The sequence below is a fragment of the Haliotis cracherodii genome, unplaced genomic scaffold (assembly GCF_022045235.1).
Source record: "Haliotis cracherodii isolate W230 unplaced genomic scaffold, xgHalCrac1.p SCAF_25, whole genome shotgun sequence".
Lineage (NCBI taxonomy): Eukaryota > Metazoa > Mollusca > Gastropoda > Lepetellida > Haliotidae > Haliotis > Haliotis cracherodii.
The window spans coordinates 3,851,190-3,868,964 of NW_027266281.1; the positions used below are offsets into that span (position 1 = coordinate 3,851,190).

General features: G+C 37.3%; 1 protein-coding gene across 1 annotated transcript; it reads left to right on the forward strand.

Moving 5' to 3' along the window:
• Window positions 1–573: 573 nt before the first annotated feature.
• LOC139472829 (uncharacterized) lies at window positions 574–13,435 on the forward strand. Its single transcript, XM_071255303.1, has 10 exons — window positions 574–604; window positions 901–936; window positions 1,125–1,166; window positions 1,740–1,769; window positions 3,722–3,745; window positions 4,434–4,484; window positions 7,533–7,583; window positions 11,710–11,775; window positions 13,070–13,117; window positions 13,368–13,435. Exons 1-10 carry the CDS (start codon window positions 601–603, stop codon window positions 13,370–13,372), a joined length of 357 nt encoding a protein of 118 aa, XP_071111404.1. The 5' UTR covers window positions 574–600; the 3' UTR covers window positions 13,373–13,435.
• The last annotated feature ends 4,340 nt before the right edge of the window (window positions 13,436–17,775 follow it).

Below are 17,775 nucleotides of genomic sequence, written 5' to 3' on the forward strand. Positions count from 1 at the left end.
GATGGTCTGGTTACCAATTGTGATTGTGACGGAGTAGCATGCTAGCTCCATGTACTTTCTACAATTTGTTTGTGCTAATTACTCTTAATTTAGTTCGCCGAGATTCACGAGTAACCAGCCGCGGTGATAAAGTTAATATTAACATAATTACGAAAGTGTAATCCTACATAATTACAGTCAAATTGATAAATTACGTGTCATGTCGTATTTTCAATACTGCATACCTTCATAGCTGCTTCTTAATGCTGTGGGTCCCGTGAAGATTCCGCGTCTTCAGCAACCCTTGCTTGTCGTATGACGCGATGAATGGGATCAGGTACTGACTTGGTTGGTAAATGTCATCGTATCCCAATCGTATCGAATCTCATGATATTAATTAGTGGATTTACTTGACATTACAGACTGTCGTCATATTGCACAGTGCGGTGTTAAACAACAACAACAAAAACCCAACTTAATGCTCCGGTCAAGTGATTCTTCATTCAACACATTTCTACGCTTATCACTTTGACATTGAGAATAGGAAAATACATTAGTGAAGTTAACGTTTTTGTTCTTATTGTTTCAGATCTTGTTGCATTACCAGTGGATCAAAAACTGATGAGTGGGTATAAAACCAAACAGATATAGCATTTGTTTGAGATGAATCACCTCCGTAAGAGATACTTATGATATATATTCAATGGTCATTCAGTTATATCTCAATCTAACTCTTACAACCTGTCACGAAATACTCATACCAATATATTCACCTCCATACCCGTTCCGATTTTACACCAGATTACAATTTCACGTTACGCATGGCACTTCCAAATACATAAACTTGGGTGACCACAATCCTGCAATGCAAGTAATGACAGTGAATAATAATATGTAATGAAACTGATGTTTTTCTTTCAGGGTGTAAAGACCTTAGTTTTGAAAAGCTCAGAGATGGTATGTACTATCAGACAATACATAAATAAAAAATTACAATACTCAACTAGTTAATATAGACATGTTCATATCTCATTGACGATTGTAGCAAATGTAGTGAAGGTTTCATTACATTTCTTTCATAATACATGTATTTTGTTATTGTTGCAACCATACGGAGTGTGTAATTGTTCCTTTTCGTATTTCAGTTCTTAAACCTTCAAGTTATCCAATCGTAGATGACTATGACAGTAAGTACGAACTGGCGGGAACGATTTGCAAATAATTCTTCTTTTGTTTTGTAATCAAAGGTCTTTAAAACACTGCCATAAAATGCCACAAATTAATCATGTAAACTTAGGGGTTAGAATGGTGCAAGAGGCGACTTAATTGATCGGACCCGTGGATTGTTTCGCATACCATAAAAAAATACATTGTTTGGTTCAGATTCAGTTATTTACGTTCTACCTTCATAGAGCTGGCATGTTGCTGACTGCAGCGTTAAATAACAAGCAGAATAAAACAGCATGAAGGTGCAATGATACAGTTCGCCACAATACGATACGTGTCGTCATAAGAATTCATTCTTAAAACACGGCACGAGTACAATTTTGATTTTCAATGCAGGCAGGGTTTTGTCTTGCGATAAGCTTTTTTTAATGCTCACCAACGTGTTTTTCTGTGTTCATGTAATATGTGCAAACATCATAATTCAATGCTTTGAATTTGAACTTATGGTATTCTGATTTCCAGTTATATTTTGAGGAAGGATATTGGTACCACCTGGGAACATGTAACACTATTTCCTTTTTTCTTCTTTTCAGTTGCGGGAATAATCTCAGCACTGAAAGGAGGTATGAATAAATGTAGAATTAAATTTAAATTGTCACAAAGCTGTAACGGTACCCCAAGCAAGAAGTTGTTGACTGGTCCATGTTGCTGCACCACGTCATGGGGTGGGGTCAAAGTTCGAACAAACTTTGTGTCTTGGTGCATTAACCACCTGCCTTGAATTACAACCCGTTTACGTCCAATCCAAGATAATTGTAGTAGACTTTATAGCGATGATATCAGGGGTCGAGATATTAAATAGAGTTTAAAGTTGCGTTCAAGATTATTTCACTTACACAGGGACATGCATACGCGTGTGTGTTACTGCTTGTACAAGTCCAGACAAGGTGACACGCCTCAGTTTAATATGCTCCACTCAGACACAATGATACTGACTAGGAGACGGCGAGTCCTTGTTTTGTCCCGATAATGCGGTGTACAGGGTAACAACACGTACATGTACATGTGCCATCTTTTCACGCATTTTGTTTTACTGCTGCCAGGGGATCGAACCACCTGTTCTGCTTTCAGGGCAGACACTATATCAACTACGCCATTGATACGGTCTTTGACAAACAAAACTAAGTGATTAAGTAATGCCATCGTGTTTTGTTAGGCGTCACATCGTGGATTCGCAGCACCATAATTGAGGGGTCGTCTTGAACTTCCTTCTGCGAAGTTATCGCAACACGGCACTACGACTGTGTTCGTGAAGGAAAGTGACAATATATGCCAGAACAATTACACGATATCCGAATTACATTGCCAACTTTGCCTGGTAGACGTTTTAACCTACATTTATTATATTAGGAATACAAATTCTAGTATAATACACATTCTTTTATTTCTGTAACATATGATATTTACAATATAGAAACACACGAGAGTAACGATCTCTTCATCATTTCATGTCATTTTAAAGTCAACGCTTCGCAAAACAGAGTAGTTTTAGAAACCGCTTTTGAATGCAATGAGTAAACCACCACATTATCATATTGTCGGAAATGATTTGCATCCATGTTTGTCTCGAGAAACACACAGCAGTACGTAAACCCCTATCTAAACGTACGTAAGTAGGCTATTGCGCAATCGGGCACTGCGTAAATGCAACGCAGTTGAATGTAGTCCCTTCTTGATGTCCTCATTGCATATTTATCAGATGTTGGAACCAAATTTATCTGATTGCTTTCTCTTATTGACAAAACTACCTATCGAGATCTGTGTCAACTTGTGTATTTTACAATATCGATAAAACATTATGATTTTTTATTGAATGTTTGAAATATTCTGCTTAGGCCATCGTTGCTAAATTAGTTTTCAGGGAATTGAATATGAAATCTCATAACGTTAATCTCCAAAGTGAAACATGCCTTTTATAAATTTCCATGTAGTATGCAACCAAGTTTCACAACAATATTACATTTACAGTTAACTGCCTTTACAAATTATTGGTCGGCTCTCATGTTGTCATAGTCTGGTAACAATTGTATGATAGAAGACATAATTCTTGTATCGTGATCAGGATATTCATCTAAGAAAATTAAAAAAAATTGTTAACGTTCTCAAAGTGCGTTAGAAATTAACGTTTAATCATAACGTTACATTCAGAGTGCAAAAAATACTGTCCACAAGACTGTATGACAAGAGGGGTGACTTCAAATTTCCGGCAGCTCCATCTTTGGTGTTTACATTTCAGAACTTTTGAGATACAATCGAACAGGCTTTTTCTACCACGACTTCAATTGACTTGCTGTTGCATGTCTTTGTGACAGGTGCAACCAGTGGGGCAGTATACGCGCATCTTTTCGCGAACACCTTTTTTCATTACTCGTCGATGTCACTACAGTCTCCTCTATGCACAGGTATTCAGATCGAGAACATATTTCTATTTTCTAATACTATAACTATCCACGGATCATAACGAATTGCGATTTTAATAAGACACACCTTTTTAATTATCGTTACTCTCTTTCAGCGATGGCCTGCGAAAATACTGACAGTAAGTACATCTACAACGAATTTATGAAAACAGTTTTGAAGCAAGCAACATATTTAGTCTGACGAATGGCAATGTTTTCAGTTCCAAATATGCATTTTGCAATCATTTCAAAGACATTATAATATATAACATTATATATATATGCATGATCTGGCACATTAAAATAGCTTTATCAAGAATAAAAGCATGTTTCCTGTTATAGATAAGATATTCAATAACTAATTTCACATCCAATGTGAAAAAAACAAGCACAAGACCGTAAACAAGCATTTGTTTGAACGGTATTTTTTTCTCACAGTTTAACAAGCGCAACATTATTTCTTTGTAATGTATAGTTATTGAATAAAAAAACCTCTAACAACTAATATATGTTTAAAAAATGTCATTTCTGATGTTAAATTGATAAAATTAACTCCCGTTGATTAGTAATGAGTAGTTTTTATGGAACCGGAACTACTTTGCTTTGCGTTAGTGTGAAGAATATACAGGCAACCGGGTCACTTCATTCCAATATATCTGGTAAATCTAGCGTAAATTGTCACAGTAAAATTGTATCCCTTAAACTTCAAAATACGGATTTATCAGAAATTACTTTCATATTGTGTCGCAAACCAAGACAATATGAAATTAATTTTTCGTGATTAATTTTCAGCCGAGACACTATTTAATTATCATGACTTTCTTTCAGATTTCGAGAAAACATATTTTGAAGATTTGGAGGAAACACAGGAAGACAATAGTACGTATATGTTAAATACGGAAATATCCTTAAAAGGCGAATTCAATTTTGCAAATGCTAAGATGAAACCTTTACTAAATGGGATAAAAACTTAAAAGAATATTAAACTTTTTGTTATAAAAGTTCATCGAGAATGAGGAAAGAAACATGACTACATGCATGGTAAAATAAGGACAATAAAAAAACGAATTTTCAAAAGAGACTATGTATATTTTCCTTACCTTACCTGGAGTACGCTCGTACAGATGGCCAGTGCTATCGCGGTGGTGCTTGTTACATGCCAATCACATTAACCCCTTAAAAGAAACGCAAATACACATTTTGTGACGTCTAGGGATTCATTCAGAGGATGAAATGAAAGCAGCTGAGTGTTTAGATATGACAACAGTTAAGACTACTCGCCGATGTAGACATGACCCGTCAATCTTCAAAGGTCAAGGCTATTTAAAGTCAGTATCGAGTGTGCCTGACAGCTCCTACCCATGGAAGCCATGAGGATACGAATCGGGCCTTGAAGCCTGCGGTAGTGGTGGATGGTGTCATACCCGTCTATCCAAAACACCCCATGAATGTTCGACGGAGTTTCTCTTTTTAGAAAATACCTTACATATTTAATACATATGAAGATATGTGTTTAATGATCAGCGCTTCTGATCTAGGCCACAGATACGAAGGTTGCGTTTTCGATTCTCGGGAATATAAAGAAAAGATTTTGTCATTTGATATTACATTAATTGTGTTCAAATGCAAAATAATTTTCTATCGATAAACATTCATATGTTACAATAAAAACGGAAGTTGTATGAACAAAATCCCCGTTCCATTATAACATGCCTATTATGAGATTTAACTCGACTGGAGAACATGAGGATGACGTCACTGTTTATTTTGTAAGATTACATATGCACACTGTGTCTTTACGAGAATTATAAGGCAGTGACACTTTTAAACATGTGAATTAGTTGTTTAGCAATTACGACCATGACAGTAGGTAATGTTTCTACAGATCGTATTTTCTGTTGCTTCTTTTAATGTCCATCCCAAGCATTAATAGGACATCCATGCAAATCCATTTTCTTCTGAAAGGAAAATTTATGTATTATGTGATAACAGTATAATTAATCTTATGACCTATAATAACCTTTAAAGGTTTATGTTTGGTCTAGGCCGATTATAATTCCTAGAATCAGTTGTCGGGGAATTAGCGTGGACCCGCACACCTTAAACAACAAAGAGAAGCATCTGTTAGGCTTTATTCCGTGTATCTCATCAGTCATTTTCATATCACAAAAATCATAAGCAAAGTACATCCAACGACAACTAAAGTATTCCGAAAATTAACAGTTACAGTATAAATCTTACTGGCAATGTATCATACAATAAACAATTGCATTAAACAATGAAACGAAAACACTTTACATTTGGTTGAAAACAAAATACTCGTGATGTAGTGCAATTAAGGACAATGTATTGTAAATAAATACGTTAATTCGTCGGTAAAACACGTACTACATGTGTTACCAATAACTAAAATAATCTTACATGATCTTTGCTATTTATGAAGAACGTAATGATAAGCGTTACTTTAATACACCTAGCAGAGGATAACTTAAACCGAATAATAAGAATACACAGACATTAATGAATATCCTACCAATTACTAAAATAATCTTACATGGTCTCTGATGTTAATGAAGAACGTAATGAGGAGCTTTACTTTAATACTTTAATACGCATGTAGTATTAACACTTAATACATAATGCTTATCAACTACACGCATGTAGTATTAACGCTTAATACATAATGCTTATCAACTACACGCATGTAGTATCAACGCTTAATACATAATGCTTATCAACTACACGCATGTAGTATTAACACTTGATACAAAATGCTTATCAACTACACGCATGTAGTATTAACGCTTAATACATAATGCTTATCAACTACACGCATGTAGTATTAACGCTTAATACATAATGCTTATCAACTACACACATGTAGTATTAACGCTTAATGCATAATGCTTATCAACTACACACATGTAGTATTAACGCTTAATACATAATGCTTATCAACTACACGCATGTAGTATTAACGCTTAATACATAATGCTTATCAACTACACGCATGTAGTATCAACGCTTAATACATAATGCTTATCAACTACACGCATGTAGTATTAACACTTGATACAAAATGCTTATCAACTACACGCATGTAGTATTAACGCTTAATACATAATGCTTATCAACTACACGCATGTAGTATTAACGCTTAATACATAATGCTTATCAACTACACACATGTAGTATTAACGCTTAATGCATAATGCTTATCAACTACACACATGTAGTATTAACGCTTAATACATAATGCTTATCAACTACACGCATGTAGTATTAACGCTTAATACATAATGCTTATCAACCAAAACTTGTGAATGAAGACTGGCGTATATCATTGCCGACTGAGATGGACTTTTGAGTAATATACACAAAATATGTTGTTTAGTTTTATTTTATAAAGCCAAAATTATTTATGAAAAAAAGAAGAAAATGATGACATATTTTCGAACTATGACAACAGGTATAACTTGTCCCTTCTTAACACACTTCTAAAATATTTTATATCATGATGTCAGATTTCAGGAATGTTAACATCACCTTTTGACGTTGACATGATTGTTCACCGGAACTACTTTCATGGGGAATCCTCGAGTGGATCAGTTCTCTCTTGTCTCTCCTGCTTACCACGTTCGTGATGATCGGCAATATTGGACAATAACTTAACATTTAGGACCCACATTTCGGCATGATGTTGGCGTCAGTGTGAAGAATATACATGCAACTGGGTCACTTCATTCCAATGTAACTGGGAAATCTAAAGTAAATTGTCACAGTAAAGTTTGTATCCCTTAAACTTCAAAATACGGATTTACACGAAATAACGTTTATATTAAGTCGCAAACAAAGACAATGTGAAATTCATTTTTCGTAATTAATTTTCAGCTGAGACACTATCTAATTATCATAAATCTCTTTCAGATACCGAGGAAACAGAGGATGCAGAATTGAAGGAAAAGGAGGAAGACAATTGTGAGTATATGTTAAATAGTAAAACATTCTTAAAAGGCGAAAACCTTTACAAAGTGGGATTAAAACTTTTTTTAAAATATTCAACTTTTTGTTATGCATATGACCGTTCTAATTGCGGTGATGCTTGGTACATGCCAATCACATACTCCCCTTAAAGGAAACGCAAATGCACTTTTGTAACATCTAAGGGATTCATTCAGAGGATGAAATGAAAGCAGCCGAGTGTTCACTATGACAACAGTTAAAGGTTGTCGCTGATGTTGATATGATCTGTCAGTGGTCAAAGGCCAAGGCTATTTACAGTCAGTATCGAGTGTGCCTGACAGCTGCTGCCCATGGAAGCCATGAGGAAACGAATCGGACCTTGAAGTCTGCGGTTGTGGTGGATGCTGTCACACCAATCTATCCAACACATCCCATGAATGTTCTACTTTCTTCTTTCAGAAATTACCCCACATATATAATACATATGAAGATATATGTTTAATGATCAGCTATTTTCCAATGAGCTTTTGGGTTATACAGCAGTCAGTCACACTGTTTATTTTTCAGTTTATTTTCTGAGGAATTTATTTCCATCAGATGAGTGGGCAATTTCTAACATTGATCCCAGGTTTTCAGAAGGTATTCAAGACTAGTATAAACACATTCTATATTTGATCGTACACATTTTAAATAGCCTAGGGTAAAAACACCTGTACAATGTAACTCTTAGATGGCCGCTGATGTAGACAGAGAAGCACACCCGAATGTCTTTTGATATCAAATATGTCAACGAGTGTTGATATATTTGATATCAAATATATCACCGAGGGTTGATATATACTACTCAAAATTTGATAAGGATCGTAGATATTTTTCTTAATAAAAAAACAAAATAACTGCATAACTAGCAATATTGTGTTCAAGTGAAATCAAAAACGTCTCCAACACACTTGCACGTGCATTTCATGCCATGGGAAATGCGTTTCACATCACAGTTCATGCTTTTGCTACCATTGCACGATTTCCAATCAGGCAACGGTGTCTGATTCATTCTGAAACTTTAAACTCAATTGAGTGTTTACACTACGTTTATCTACGCAATGCCCCCTCAACGTGTAAGGCGTCGCCTGACGACAGAACAACTGGGCAGATGTATTGGAATGCTTGATGCTGGCTATTCACAACGTGACGTTGCCAATGCACTAAACGTCAGCCAGAGCGTTGTAAGCAGGGCCTGGTCCCGACAGCAAAATTTTGGTACAGCAGCACACCGACATGGGGGTGGTCGTCAGAGGTCGACAACCCAACGCCAAGATCATTTTGTGGCTCTTCAGGCATGACGTCATCCCTTCTGGACAGCAACCAGCCTACGTAATGACCTCCTGAACGCCTCGGGGGTGAATGTGTCCACTCAGACGATACGGAATCGTCTTCACAATGCAGGTCTCTACTCGTTAAGGGCATGTGTCCGAATCCCCCTGACTGTTCGACACCGGCGGGAGCGATTGGAATGGGCTGAAGATCATGTCACTTGGACACGGAACGATTGGGTTCCAGTTCTGTTCACCGATGAGTCCAGGTATTGTTTGGACTTTACAGACAGGAGGCAGCGGGTGTGGCGACGACAACGTGAACGATTCCATGATGCCAACATCAGTGAACATGACCGTTATGGTGGTGGTTCCATCATGGTCTGGGGTAGAATCAACAGAGATGGAAGGACAGATCTTCATGTCCTGGAGAGAGGAACAATGACGGGGTTGAGGTACCGGGATGAGATCCTCGATGTGTACATCAGACCCTACGCTGGTGCTGTTGGCCCTGAGTTCATCCTGATGGATGATAACGCCCGTCCTCATCGCGCCAGGGTGGTTGAGCAGTACCTTGAGCAGGAGACAATTGTCCGCATGGATTGGCCAGCACGCTCGCCGGACTTGAACCCGATTGAGCATGTCTGGAACATGCTGCAGGTGGACCTTTCACGCCGTAGAGCACAACCCACGACTTTGGCAGAGCTCGGACATGCGCTCGTGAAAGAGTGGAACAACCTTCCCATTGGGAACATCCGGGTGCTTATTGACAGCATATCTCGACGTTGTCAGGCCGTCATTGATGCAAGGGGAGGTCATACTCGATATTGACACTTCATCGACTAAGTGTAATGATGGACTATCCCTCATAACTGTGTAATTCTTTCTCTTGTTTGCTGTTAACATTTTTTAATGAAATGCCTTTTGGTGTTTGCAGATTTCAAACATTCCATATTGATACAAGTTCATGCCGTTCATGAATTTTCATTCATAACATGATTAAACACGTTTCTGAGTCAGAGTCATGTCTTTTGTTATGTTTGTGGTAACTTACACACATATCACCTAGTGATCCTTATCAAATTTTGAGTAGTATATTTGATATCAAAAGACACAAGGATGAAATTGTATTCTTCATCCAACATTATTCTGCCAACTTTTTCAGTTTGTAGACAGTAGTAAGCAGTGTCCTAAGTGTAAAAACGTACTGCTTACAGCTTCAGTAGTAGAGCCATAAGTGATCTCATTTGATTGTGACATCATGGAAACGAATGACGTCACTATGGTCTAAAAATATTGTGATGCAGTTTCATTGCAGTGATATCTACAATGTAGATAAAATAAAGTCCATACAAATATAATGTTTTCTCGGCAAGCTGTTTATACCTTAATTGAGGTAGTAAGTTGATATATACTAGTATTTAGTTTGATTTTCTATACATATCGTGATGCACAAGTGGATATAAAACTTCCTTTGTTCGAAATGTCAAAGCATGGAATTGTAGGATAAAACACCTCAGAGGGAGTTTATAGAGAATCTCACCCGAGTGTCTTTTGATATCAATTATATCAACACGAGTTGATAAAAGTGGAAAAATTCGGAGGCTTGCCGAGGATTTTTGCCACTTTTATCAACGAGTGTTTGATATTTGATATCAAAAGACACAAGGGTGAGATTTTATTTATCATCCAACATCATTCTTTCAACTTTTTCAATTTGTAGACAGTAATTAGCAGTGTCTTCAGTGTAAAAAGTACTGCAAACTGCTTCAGTAGCAGAGCCATTCGTGATGTCATTTGATTGTGACGTCATGGTAACCAGAGACCTCACAATGGTCTGCAAAGCATTGTGATGTAATTTCATTGCAGCGATATCTACAGTGTAGATATCGCTTGATCTCATCCAAGCGATATCTCCTGTGGCAGCCAGTTTTGGATGATAAATGAGCTTTACAACCTGAATCTAATGGATAAAACCGAGGGGCGTCAGTTTCGTGATTTTATCCCTGGGATGAAAGTTTAAATCTCATAAAAACTCGAGGGTTCAGTTTACTTATAACCCGATCAAAGAAACTTAAAACAACATGTATTAAAGATTTTATGTTTCACAGAACCTTTCTTTTAGCCTTAGAAAACTGGCGTAAAATATCTTTTTAATTTATCAGCGCTTCTGATCTAGGCCACAGATACGAAGGTTGCGTGTTCGATTCTCGGGAATATAAAGAAAAGATTTTGTCATTTGATATTACATTAATTGTGTTCAAATGCAAAATAATTTTCTATCGATAAACATTCATATGTTACAATAAAAACGGAAGTTGTATGAACAAAATCCCCGTTCCATTATAACATGCCTATTATGAGATTTAACTCGACTGGAGAACATGAGGATGACGTCACTGGAGGTTTGTAAGATTATATATGCATACTGTGTCTTTACGAGAATTGCAGGCCAGTGACATTTTTAAACATGTGAATAAATTGTTTATCTGTTTTGACCATGCCGCTAGGTAATGTTTCTGGAGATTGTATTTTTGTGTTGCTTTTTTTCAAATGCCAAACCCAGGTATTAATCAGACATCCGTACATATCCATATCTTTTGAATGGAAAAATGATGTATCATGTGATCACAGGTATAATTTGTCCTTTCTAACAATACTTCTCAACATTTCATATCATGAAGTAAGATTTCATGAATATTACACTATAATGCACACGTTAATAAAACTGTGGTTCACTCTATATGTAACTCAGTTTTGTAATATACATACTGTAGGTTCAGCAGAATTTAACCAGAAAATTTCAACACTTCCTCATTATTTTCCTTCAGCACCTTGGGACGAAGAAGGAAATGGGTATGAAGAACCTTTCTTCAAGCAGATAATAGAGATCCAACGTATGTAGTGAAAGAAAAACATGTGTGATTTGTATCTCTCCAGCTTTCAGTGAAACCCCAGTAACTGAAGACTACTGGAAATATATAGAATTATCTGGTAGTGCAACTTTACATCCAACGTGCGTGTTTGGATTTTGATTGCAAAACATGTCATTCTTTTCAAACTGATTTTGTCTTACTACGTGACTTTAGTTGATCGATGCATCTGAGAGTGATTATCTGTCTCTGCATAATAACTATACTATAATAAACTACCATTTAGCCTGAATTCTAAGATGCTTCGCTAAAAGATCAAAGGAGCTGACTGTACTTTATCCTGCAATAAGAGCACTTAGTTACGTCTCATTACTGTCAAGCAAGATGGCGCATGCCCATCAATTGTTGATCGGCGAAATAGTCTCTTTAAACTTGTCGAAAAAATGAATGTTATCACCGGTGAAGGAATATGGCCAGATGATGTCAGCCATCTCTGATACCCCAACATACCCAAAACCACTGTGTCCGTGCCACAGCAGCCACACCTTTGTCCGAGGCGGGCGTTCGTGCCCCCGGAAGTATGTCTGTCTCTGGACACACGCATGAGCAATCATTGAGTTTAATAACCGCATGTGCACAGAAGGACGAGTTTGCCTTGAGTTTCATAACCGCATGTGCACAGAAGGACGAGTTTGCCTTGAGTTTAATAACCGCATGTGCACAGAAGGACGAGTTTGCCTTGAGTTTCATTCCGCATGTGCACAGAAGGACGAGTTTGCCTTGAGTTTAATAACCGCATGTGCACAGAAGGACGAGTTTGCCTTGAGTTTCATAACCGCATGTGCACAGAAGGACGAGTTTGCCTTGAGTTTAATAACCGCATGTGCACAGAAGGACGAGTTTGCCTTGAGTTTCATAACCGCATGTGCACAGAAAGACGAGTTTGCCTTGAGTTTAATAACCGCATGTGCACAGAAGGACGAGTTTGCCTTGAGTTTCATTCCGCATGTGCACAGAAGGACGAGTTTGCCTTGAGTTTCATAACCGCATGTGCACAGAAGGACGAGTTTGCCTTGAGTTTAATAACCGCATGTGCACAGAAGGACGAGTTTGCCTTGAGTTTAATAACCGCATGTGCACAGAAGGACGAGTTTGCCTTGAGTTTCATAACCGCATGTGCACAGAAGGACGAATTTGCCTTGAGTTTCATAACCGCATGTGCACAGAAGGACGAGTTTGCCTTGAATCTTTTAGTTAATATAAAAATATGTGTGCCTTTCTCTTACCCGTTATGAGAACAACTTATTTTCTTTTTCAGTTGGACAGTCCAAGGGAATAAACGTGGAACAGACACCAGAAATACAAAGTATACCAATCAAACAAACACATGTTTCCGTTCTGAACTCATATTTCGTCTCTCCAATTTGAACCAGAGTACTCAGAGTATTTAAAATAGAACTTTGATTCTATGCACTGACGCACACTGCTCTATATCTATGTTGCTATCAAATATTTGCGTTTGACGTTTTGACATATCGTCTGTTGTTATATCTGAAAGGACAATTTGTCTTACACATCATGGTACTTGAAGATGTTATTTGTTTTATCTTTTTCAGGATAAGTGATCAGCTGGACACGATAGTCTCCTGATGTGATGTCCTTGGACGTGTCCTTGTAAACTGACGTAATAAACATCTTGATGACACAAAACTGAAAAAGCTTTCTGTGGTTGTTATAGAGACACTGCAATGCTCCCAGAATATAATAATAAGACAGACGCTAATATCAGATATAATGTTTTGATAACTATTTCATGTCTTGTATGTTTAATGTATACAATGCCAAAAAGGTACAAGATAGTTGGAATCATCAACACCTATCTTCTGCTCGATCCATATGGTAATGGCAAATGGAAATAATATAATAATATCCGACTGGGAGTAGGTGATAAGATGTTATGGGTGCTAATGGTTAGGGTGATAAGATGGTGACGCACTAATTTGCATTTTGTAGCAAACGTCATGATCATTAATATCGGTTAAACCACCTCTGTTGTCCAGACATGCTTCTGTGAAGTCGACCAATGTCAAATCGGCTCATCTTGTTCCACCCATCAGTGAGAGGTGCGCAGAGTTCATTGAGAGTGGTGGATGAATTCAGACGTCGGACCGTTTCTGTAGGGCAGTGGCGTAACATGGATGCTTTGCAATGTGCAATGTGAGCATGTGCATTATCATCTTGAAAAATAAAACATTGCTCGACATGCAAATGCCCCTTGTCTGCTGCAATTATATTGTCCCGATAGTATTGGCCTGTGACTCTGCCCTTGACAACATGGAGTGCAGTTCTGCCAGTCACTGTGATACCACCCCATACCATTATGGACCCACCCCTGGACCGTATAAACGTATATTTCATCCCGAATAGGTAATCTAATTCGTTCATTGTCTTATAAAGTGTCTGCACAATGATGTCATGCACAAGGCCTTGATTATGAATTTATGGCTCTGTAAAAGGCGTAAAAACTAAGCTGTTCATGCCAAGTTTGATTTAGCATTATCTTGAAGTCTTGAAGTATTTCAATATCTTGGCAAACTAATAAAGTCACACAGCTGTGCTCCTTAGATCATGGGTGTCAAAAATGAGAAGTCTCCATGAAGTCTTGTTTGCTCTTCGTCATCAAAGTGATGGGTCAAGGTATCGAGACACACATGCAGTACATCAGTAACATACCTTTTAGTAAATCGACACACAAATACTACATCGATAACAGCCTTTGTTGTAACTTGACACACATAAAGTACATCGGTAACATGCTTTTTAGTAAATTGACACACAAATACTACATCGATAACACCCTTTGTTGTAACTTGACACACATAAAGTACATTGGTAAGATGCTTTGTGGTAACTTGACACACATACAGTACATTAGTAACATAGTTTGTTGTAACTTGAAACATAAAAACAACGTCGGTAACACCCTTTGTCGTTTCTTGACACACATACAGTACATCGGTAACACCCTTTGTTGTAACTTGACACACATACAGTACATCGTTAACATGCTTTGTGGTAACTTGACACACATACAGTACATTAGTAACATATTTTGTTGTAACTTGAAACATAAACACAACGTCGGTAACACCCTTTGTCGTTTCTTGACACATATAAAGTACATCAGTAACACCCTTTGTTGTAACTTGACACCCATACACTACATCGGTAACATCCTTTGTTGTAACTTGACACACATACACTACATCGGTAACATCCATTGTTGTAACTTGACACACATACAGTGCATCGGTTACACCCTTTGTTGTAACTTGACACACATACATTACATCGGTAACATCCTTTGTTGTAACTTGACACACATACAGTACATCGGTAACATCCTTTGTTGTAACTTGACACACATACAATACATCGGTAACACCCTTTGTTGTAACTTGACAAACATACAGTACATCGGTAACACCCTTTGTTGTAACTTGACACACACAGTACATCGGTAACACCCTTTGTTGTAACTTGACACACATACAGTACATTAGTAACACCCTTTGTTGTAACTTGACATACTTACAATACATCGGTAACATCCTTTGTTTTAACTTGACACAAATACAGTACATCGGTAACACCCTTTGTTGTAACTTGACACACTTACAGTACATCGGTAACATCCATTGTTGTAACTTGACACAAATCAAGTACATTAGTAACACACTTTGTTGTAACTTGACACATATACATTACATCGGTAACATCCTTTGTTGTAACTTGACACACATACAGTACATCGGTAACATCCTTTGTTGTAACTTGACACACATACAATACATCGGTAACACCCTTTGTTGTAACTTGACAAACATACAGTACATCGGTAACACCCTTTGTTGTAACTTGACACACACACAGTACATCGGTAACACCCTTTGTTGTAACTTGACACACATACAGTACATTAGTAACACCCTTTGTTGTAACTTGACATACTTACAATACATCGGTAACATCCTTTGTTTTAACTTGACACAAATACAGTACATCGGTAACACCCTTTGTTGTAACTTGACACACTTACAGTACATCGGTAACATCCATTGTTGTAACTTGACACAAATCAAGTACATTAGTAACACACTTTGTTGTAACTTGACACACATACAGTACATCGGTAACACCCTTTGTTGTAACTTGACACACTTACAGTACATTAGTAACACAGGTGAATGCTTAGTAAGTGCATAGAGGTGGTACAACAGTAACAATATAATGACGAAGCCAACGAGATTAATAGGAAAGGATTTATATGTGAATAGTGATGCCAACGATATTAACAGAAAAGGATTTATATGTGATTAGTGATGAGGTCTCTAGATCTTGTTTATGACTTACGTATGCCGCGTATGACATTGTAATACTGAACCACAAACAGCTTCAGTCGGAAAGGACTTCACATCGGTAAAATTCTTTGTCGTAACTCGAAACACCTAACGTACATCAGTAACATCCATTGTTGTAACTTGACACAAATCAAGTACATTAGTAACACACTTTGTTGTAACTTGACACACATACAGTCCATCAGTAACACACTTTGTTGTAACTTGACACACATACAGTCCATCAGTAACACACTTTGTTGTAACTTGACACAGATACAGTACACCGGTAACATCCTTTGTTGTAACTTGACACACATACAGTACATCGGTAACATCCTTTGTTGTAACTTGACACACATACAGTCCATCAGTAACACACTTTGTTGTAACTTGACACACATACAGTCCATCAGTAACACACTTTGTTGTAACTTGACACAGATACTGTACATTAGTAACACACTTTGTTGTAACTTGACACACATACAATACATCGGTAAAACCCTTTGTTGTAACTTGAAACATATAAAATACATCAGTACCACCCTCTGTTGTAACTTGACACACATACAGTACATCAGTAACATACTTTGTTGTAACTTGACACAGATACAGTACATCGGTAACATCCTTTGTTGTAACTTGACACACATACAGTACATCGGTAACACCCTTTGTTGTAACTTGACACAAATACAGTACATCGGTAACACCCTTTGTTGTAACTTGACACACATACAGTCCATCAGTAACACACTTTGTTGTAACTTGACACAGATACAGTACATTAGTAACACACTTTGTTGTAACTTGACACACATACAATACATCCGTAAAACCCTTTGTTGTAACTTGACACACATACAGCACATTAGTAACACAGGTGAATGCTTAGTAAGTGCATAGAGGTGGTACAACAGTAACAATATAATGACGAAGCCAACGAGATTAATAGGAAAGGATTTATATGTGAATAGTGATGCCAACGATATTAACAGAAAAGGATTTATATGTGATTAGTGATGAGGTCTCTAGATCTTGTTTATGACTTACGTATGCCGCGTATGACATTGTAATACTGAACCACAAACAGCTTCAGTCGGAAAGGACTTAACATCGGTAAAATTCTTTGTCGTAACTCGAAACACCTAACGTACATCAGTAACAACCTTTGTTGTCATTGACACATATAAAGCACACCAGTAACACCTATTGTTGTAGACCCGTGAAGATCCGGGGTAGAAAAGGTCTTCGCAACCCATGCTTGACGTAAAATGTTTGATATTGTGAGCACCGATCCACGTCGTCACAGTACAAATCAAGCCACCGAAACTGGCCCCTCGATCCATTTTATCGACTCCTATTGATTGTTTGAGACACTTAAATAGAAACAACCGTTGACTCTGTCTCTCGTCATGTTGACATCCTTTTGTATTTTGATATATATAGCTGTAAAGGCTCATGTACTACCGGTGTCGGTTTCTTAGAGAAGAAATTGAATATAATTCTGAGACCAATGTGAATCCTAATATCACACGTGCAATAATACTATCTAAGGCGAACTAAGCTACTTGGCAAAATATTATATGAAAGACTATAAATGTAAAGGTTTACAAACACT